Consider the following 7,739-nt stretch of genomic DNA (forward strand, 5'->3'; position numbering starts at 1 on the left):
GCCCTGGCACCAACACCGCTCATGCCCAATCAGCCAGGAAGAGAAGAGTGACCTGTTCACAGCGACTGGGCCTGTTTTCTGAAAATGTCTGCAAATAAGACAACTACAACTTATTTTCAGAAAACTTTTTCCCTTCAGTAATTAGTTTTAATGTTTCTGGTTTGTTAGAATACTGATCTGACAGATGACCTGGCTCCAAGTCTTTATGCCTCCCACGCAGCCCTGGCCAGGGAAGGGATACCGGCCCTAGGGGTCCTCAGCTGCTTCCCTGGGTGGGAAGGAGTCAGCAGACCGCGAACCTCCACGAGTTCTGTACAGGGTTCAGTGTTGTTCAGTACTGTCCCTCCAAATTCTTGTTTTCTCAGGACATGGCCTCATTTGGAAATCAGGTCTTTGCAGATCACTCTGGACTACAGTGGACTTAAAGCCAGCAGGTGTCCACAGCCACCAGAAGCCTGTAGGGAGTCTCCCTTGGAGCTTCCAGAAGGAACCACCCACGCCCACGCCCACGCCCACGCCCACACCCCGACCTCGGGCTTCTGGCCTCCAGACCGTGAGAGAGTAAAAACTGGCTGTTTTAAGCCATACAATTTCTGGTGCTTTGTGACAGCAGTCACAGGAAATGAGTCCACACTCCTAAAACGTCCAGGCCCTGAGATGGTCCAGGCCCATATCCTGGTGGCCCTTCCCCTCCTCCGGTCTCATCAACACAGGCAGATTCACTTTCCCGCCACCTAGTGTGTCCAGGAAGCACACCAGCCTCAGTCACCCACCTGTTTATTCTCGGGGCCCCCACACGGGAGCCCCTTGTCAATTTGCCCCCAGCCCCCTGTGGCTCACAGAGAAGGGCCAGGTCCACGAGGTTCTACTTTCATTCAGAAAAAGGGCAGCTCTTGAAAGTTCCTGAGTGGGACAGCATGATCTGACCCATGTGTATAAAGAGTGGAGGTGAAGGCATGGACCAGGCTTCAGGGACAGGAACAGCATAGGCACCACAGCAGGGGCACGAGGCCGAGCCCAGGCCTGGGCAACAGCGAGCAAGGCCATCCAGGTGCTGCGGGAGGACCAGAGTGGCCAGAACTGCTGGTCTGCCCGGCCTCCTGCCCTCGGTGTATCCCAGGTGGCCACGGCCACACATCACGGGACCAGGGAGAGAGAACACAAGATTGCTTTGCGGAACCACCAGGTTTTCTCCCATCAGTCACCCTAAGAAGTGCTTAGAATTCAGGTTGGGGGTGTCATGATATTTGTGCACTATCTTCCCAAGTTAAGTTTTCTTTTTCCATTTTGGTGGGTTTTTTCTCTGTCAATTACTGGGCTGAAAAGCAGCAAATTAAGGAAAGACATTGGATCACCTAGAAAGTAAACCAATGGACAATAGGCTGGCTGCTGCCTCTGTTTCATATAAAAATAGGTATACAAGTTTATAGAGTTTATACTTACTTATATGCCAGGATTCATTTACTTAGGGTTTCTCACTTATTAATTTTCTTCCATATCCTGGTGAGAAAACAGTGCTTGGGGCAGTGGTAACCTTGAGGGCACTGCTGGACAACGTGGCTCAGAGCGGGAGCTGGGCCCGGAGGCCGCCCAGAGGTCAGCACCAACCAAGCCGCAGCAGTGTGTGCCCGGCCCCCCCAGCCACCCTGACCCCAGCAGCTCTGAAGTGGCTTGCTGTGAGGGGCCGGCCTCTGGGTAAGGAGTTGTCCCACCAGCCTGCCCCACCCCACCTGGATGGACAGGGTTGCGGGCCTATGTGCTGCTGAGCATCCGCAACAAGTTACCTCCAGGGATTGCTCCCTCGTGCATGCTCTACTGGCCTGTGGCCGGGGGTGCATGGGGGATGCTGGCCTGGCCCTCAGACTCCGCCAGGAGGCTGTGTGTGTATGTGTGTCCCTGCACGTGTGTGTGTGTTTGCAAATACGTGTATGTGGGGGAGTGTAAAAGCTCACCTGCATGTTCACACGTGTGCATTTGCGTTTGTGTGCATTCCTATGTGCACATGCACTCACTGTGCTGCCATGTGTGTGCATGTGTCACACATACCTGTGTGCACGTGTGTGCAGCCATATGTGTGTATGCACGTACCTTAGAGGTTTCTATCTGCACGGCGTCATGACACCAGCCAGGAGTAAAAACGTTGATCGCCAACAGTTCGATCTTTACTACAAACACCGTCTGACTGATTTTTTAAATTAAATGATTGTTTAATTGAATATCAGTCAAAAATTCAGTTGTGTGTTCAAATTTGTGTTGAAAGGGCAGAGCAGCCCCTCTGGCTAAGGAAGGCTTGTACACCCAGGCACCTGAGACCTGGGAGTGTTCGTACATCAATCTTCAGAAAACACAGCTCGTTTGGCGACTGTGTGATTGGGCGAGGAGCTGTCCCACCAGCCTGCGTCATCCGCACTGTGTTCACTAAATTATTCCCTGAGAGGTAAACAAGCTTTGTGTTTAGCACAAACTCAGCAGCAGGCCATGTGGAAATGCTACAGTGTGTTGACTTTCGGTGTCTCATCATGACGTAAACTCTCGGTCTGGCCTCCGCCAAGCCAAGACTTTATTATTATTGTGGGATGTAGGATGAAACCTATTTTAAGAAAGCTCCAAGAACTAGCATTATTTTCCCAGAAGCATACAGAATCAATTCTAATGACTAACTTAAACTTCCAAAAAGTAGAATAAATGTGAATAAGAAGCGCTTGTGAGTTGGCCACCCTTCAAGGAACTTGACTCGGCCACAAGGAATTTCGTCCCAATAAGAAGGAAGCTTAGTGGTTTTGAGATTCTCCACTTGTTTCCCTGAGTACTGATCTCTGAGACAATCTGAGTTTAGGGATATTTGATATTTTATTTCTTCTAGTAAACTTTAAAAAATAGAGCTCTGGTATTCCACATCTTTGTATCAGCCTCTATAAAGTGGGGTTAACAATATTCATGGAGTTAGAAACACATATTTTGAAAGCCCCATCTAGTTTCATGGTCATGTATAAATGATAGGGGAAACGCAGCTGTCTGTGCCCCACTGATGCTCCCTGCCATCTTACCCCATCCTGCCTTCTCTTCCATCCCAAGGAAAGTCTGCAGCTTTGGAGAGATCACTGATTTTGTTTGCAAATTTGAAAGAATCTTAAGATATCTAACATTTTAAGCTATACAAACTGTGTAAGATGGAACACCTCAGAAAACAGGAAGGCTGTGGGAAGGTCTGAGGTCTTATGTCTATGCTGCCCAAGTATTTGCTCTGTCCTCACAGCTTCTGACCAGCAACCTTCTACCGGAGCCCACTGGCAGCCTACACGCAGGCCTGGCCACCACCTCTGTGTAGCTCTGGGAGGTCAGCCTTGCAGCGGCCGTGGGAGGTCTCTGCTCCAGGAGTCTGGAAGAGCCCTGCTCAGGAAGCAGGAGATGCCTGGCAATGCCTTGCTGACTTAATCTAGGTGGATGGGGAGAAGTCCTTCTGCTGCCACTTACCACGTTTTCTGCTTCGGTTGGTAGCCAGTGGGCTGGGGGTTGTGGGGGCAGGAGAGGAGCCCTAATGTCCCAGTATCTGAAGAGGGCTGTTGATGAGAACCCAACAGACTGGCCATGAATGATTCTTTTTCCTCTGATGGCTTCAGCATAACAGGAGAAGCCATTGCTCATGGGCTCTGTGATCAGAATTTCCAGTTCTCTTAGGAATTGTCCAACATCCATGCAACATGTTTGCACCTCCACCTCCACTGAATTGTGACAGGTCTCCACTTCTCTGCTTGGAAAGGGGGCCGCCTCTCTGGCAGCCTCTGCTACAGCTGGGCGGCCCAGCCAGGTCTCGGCTGAGTGGGGCCTTGGTCACCTGGGTCCGGGGAACTCTGCTTTGGGTAGGATACCTGGGAGCTGAGGTCTCACCCTAGAGCCTGCTCCTGGAAATCATGCCTCCAATGCTAAATCTGGCTACTTTTTCACAATAAGAAGTGGACCCCAATAGTCTCTGAAAATATTACACAGTTATTTCTTTAGCTTTTCTCACCTCAAGTGTTTTGTGTTGTGTTCACTCTACCAGAGCACTGGGTGTGTCTCCAACTCCTGCTGGAGGCACATACCATGGGGGCCAAGGTGGGGCTCTACTTAGAGCACGTTCAGAATTAGCAGAATACCTGCCTGGTGCCACAATTCCAACACATGAGAGTTGGATCACCTGTTCCCAGGAGTCAGAGCCTGCATGGCTCCCAGCCAGCCCACAAGACTGGATGGAAATCCGCTTCATCGTCATTTGGAACGCATTTCATATTGTGTGTGTAAAGATGAACACGTGTGTATCCTAATGATTTTAAAGTATGACCTTCGCATCAATTAAGGCTACTTAAGGGGTATATTTCAAGGGAAATGCTATAATATTCAAAATTACCAGATGAATGAATTAATCAACAGGAAAATAATCTTTGCCAAAAAAGTATGACTGCGATTTTCCAAAATAGGACTGGATTGTTCATATGTATTAACCAAAATAAGCTCAGCTTTGCAGTAAAAATCCCACCGCCAGTTTCCAAAAAAAGAAATGTCTGGGACCTGGTATACACACAGAAAGTTAGCCTCAGAAAGAGGTTGGATTTAGTCAACCAGCGAGCAGAATACAGCTGTTCAAACTCAACATTTGTCTGACCAAATTAAACCATTCTCCCCAAACTGATTTGTGTGTAGACATCCTCTAACCCTAATTTGATGAATATTTCCAATAACATAGCAATTAATTTAATAAAGGAACTCACCAATTTTAAATTGCAATAAATTTACCAAACATGTTCACCGTTTATGGAGAGCTTTACAGTAAGAAAGTACCAACAAGAGCAGGCACATCCGTGTACAAAGTGGTGCTGTTGCTGCGCTTCCACCTCCTTCCCGAAGTACCAGCTGCTTTGCCGTTCTGTCCTCTCAGCGAGGGTTCCTCCCGCTGCAGAATCACGCTCGCAGGGTGAGCTCCCACCCGGGGCCTCAGAGGGCGCCCGGAACTGACTTGCCAAAGAGAAGTGCGGTGGGGGCGAGCCAACCCCAAAACATTTATTGTAAACTTTAAAATGGAATCCGGATATGAACAGACACAGAAAAGAAGAGAAACCTCCCAGACACAGAAATGATAATACTGGAGGACCAGTCTGGTGGCGGGGAGCCCTCCGAGGCGCTGGGCCAGACTGCCCCGGAAGATGCAACGCCACAGAGCGGCCTGGCTTTGCGCCCCGCGAGGCCCTGTCCTCCCTCGCTGCGGGGGCCGGGTAGGGAGGCGGGCTTGGTCAGTTCGTATCGGCCCGGAGAGCTCAGCTGGCCCGGCTCGGCTCCCAGGGGCGCGCCGCCTCGCAGGGCGGCCGGCAGCAGTAGGGGTAGGAGGCGTTGAGGTCGGGGTCCGAGGGCGCGTACCCTGGCAGCTCCACAGACGGGTGCCCTCCGCAGCACACCTCCACGCCCGCCTCGTCAAACGCGTGGAAGACGCCCACGTTGATATAGGAGACCGCGTGGTGCGCTGCGAAACCCGCGCAGTCTCCTGGGGCGGCGAAGTCCGACTCCTCCGGGGACAGAATGGAAGCCTCGCTCGGCCGCGGCTGCAGTCGGCGCCCCCGTCGGCCCCGCCGGCCCCGCCGCGCACGGGAGGCCGGCGGCTGCGTGCGAACCCCCGGGCCGCCGCGGGGCCGCGCCAGGGCCCGGCCTCCCCTTCGCCGGCCGCGCCGGCCTCGCCGGGCCTGCGAAGACTTGTAGTTCTTGACCAGCAGGAGGCTGAGCAGGCCCAGGAGGCACTCGAGCGAGTTGAAGACGGTGGAAAGCACCAGGCCACGCTGGTAGTCCTTGAGCTGGCGGCACTTGGCGGACGTGGCGCTGTCCAGGGTGCTGCGGACGCGCGACGCGCCGGGGGCCGGGCCGGGGACGGCGGCCGGGGTGCCCGAGGCCGGGCCGGTGGCGGCGGCCGGCGCGCGGGGGGGCAGGCAGTAGTGGGAGTACTTGCGTTCCACTAGGGACACGGTGTCGCCGTCGATCACGGCGCCCGCGAAGGCGCTGAGGACCCCGAGCATGAAGACGAGAACGCCGAGGAGGAGCAGGTTCTGGCTGTTCACCGGCCCCGAAGGCCCGGGTGCGCTACCCGGCTCGCCCGGCGCGGCCTCTGGAGCCCCTGCTGGGGCCGCGGGAACCCCGAGCCCCGGGCCCGGCCCCGGCCCCGGCCCCGCGAGAGGCGCGTCCCGGGGCCCGCAGCAGAGCAGGGCGGCGCCAAGCAGCGAGAGGCCAGCGGCCAGCAGCAGCCCGGAGTAGAAGGCGCCGGCGGCCGCCCCCAGCCGGAACGGCTCCCCGCGCAGCTCCGAGCCCAGCGAGAAGCACTTGAGGCCGACGGCGGCGGCACTGAGCGCGCAGGCGAGCAGGAGGCAGGAGGAGAGCGCGGCGCAGGCCCCGCGGACGCTCCACTTCATCCTCCGCGCCCGAGCCGGCCCGCACCCCGCGCGCCCGCCGCCGCCCGCCGCCGCCCCCGCCGCCTGCGCCTCCTCCCGGCGCCGCGCGGCCGGACCGCCGGCCTCCTCCTCATCCTCCCGCGTTCTCCCGGGCCCGCGCCGCCGCCGCCGCCACCGGAGCCTGCATCCTCCGCCTCCCGCCGCCGCCGCCGCAGCCCCGCGCAGGGAACCGATGCGGCGCGGAGGACCGCAGGGCGCGAGCGCCCCCTCCCCAGCCCGCGGCGCCCCTCCCAGGACGCTCAGCTTCCCCCACCCCGCCCGCGGCCCTACGCGCCCGGCCCAGGCGCCGCCCTCCTCCGCCCCACCAACCCCCGCAGCCCCTAGGACACCCCTCTGCCGCCTCCCGGAGGAAAGGTCCCCCCTCGCCGTGTCTCTCCGCCTTCCTCCCCCTGTCAGCGCCCCCAGCAGCTCTGGGAGCGCCACCCTCCACCCCTGGGCTCTCTCCCCTGATCTCCCCCAGGCCCCACCCCCAGGACCTCCCACCTCTTGTTCCCCTGCGTTCGCGCTCCCCAGGTCACAGGGCTGGGGTCTCGCTCCTTGCCCACCCGCCTGCCAGAGGTCAGGAAGCTTGAAGAAGTTAGCTTGGGGTGCAGGAAGTGGAAGAAGAAGGGAGCCCGGGTGCTGAGGGAGCTATGGGGGAGAGCCTGAGCGCGGGACAAGGGGAAGGGGCGAGTCTGGGGGAGAGGGGAAGAAGGAAGGGGGAAGGGAAAGCCCGCGTGGGGAGGAGGTTTGAATGCGGGGGTAGGGGGAAGGGAACAGGGGAGCCCGGGGGAGGAGGGGGCCCGGGTGCTCGGGGGATGAGGGCCGGAGTCTGGATGCGGGGTCGAGGGGAGGGTTTGGAGGAGGAGCTCGGGTGCTGGGACCCTCCTGTGCAGCCTGGGAGGTCGGCTTGGCTCGTGTGAGCGGGGAGGGAGGTGGGGGGAGGTGGGAGAGGTACTGCCAAACTGGAGGTGAAACCTCAGGCAGGACCTTGGATGAGTCTCGTTGGGCTTTAGTCTAAAGAGCCCTTGTCGGGGATCATGCAGGAATGTACCCCCCGACGCGGGTGCGAGGGAGTTAATTCATCAGGCGATTCACGGCTAGCGAGCAACGCGGGGGAGGGGGCTATGGGGGTTGAATCCCCTCGTTCCGATCTAGGTGGACTGCGAGGTACTCTTGGTGGGCGAGAGGAAGGCGTGAGGGTGGGTGGGGCGTGGGAGATGGCTTTCTCCCTGGCCTCTCTGGGCGCCCCCATCGTCCTCTTGAAAGGAGACCTGGGAGGGATGCCTCTGG

At 57.3% G+C, this 7,739-nt stretch overlaps 1 protein-coding gene across 1 annotated transcript; it reads right to left on the reverse strand.

Annotated features, from left to right (window-relative positions):
- Nucleotides 1-4,465: 4,465 nt before the first annotated feature.
- TMEM271 (transmembrane protein 271) lies at nt 4,466-6,540 on the reverse strand. Its single transcript, XM_032491188.1, has one exon. The coding sequence runs from the start codon at nt 6,426-6,428 to the stop codon at nt 5,292-5,294; it is 1,137 nt and encodes a 378-aa protein (XP_032347079.1). The 5' UTR covers nt 6,429-6,540; the 3' UTR covers nt 4,466-5,291.
- Between the last annotated feature and the right edge of the window lie 1,199 nt (nt 6,541-7,739).

This window comes from Camelus ferus, chromosome 2 (assembly GCF_009834535.1).
Source record: "Camelus ferus isolate YT-003-E chromosome 2, BCGSAC_Cfer_1.0, whole genome shotgun sequence".
Classification (NCBI taxonomy): Eukaryota; Metazoa; Chordata; class Mammalia; order Artiodactyla; family Camelidae; genus Camelus; species Camelus ferus.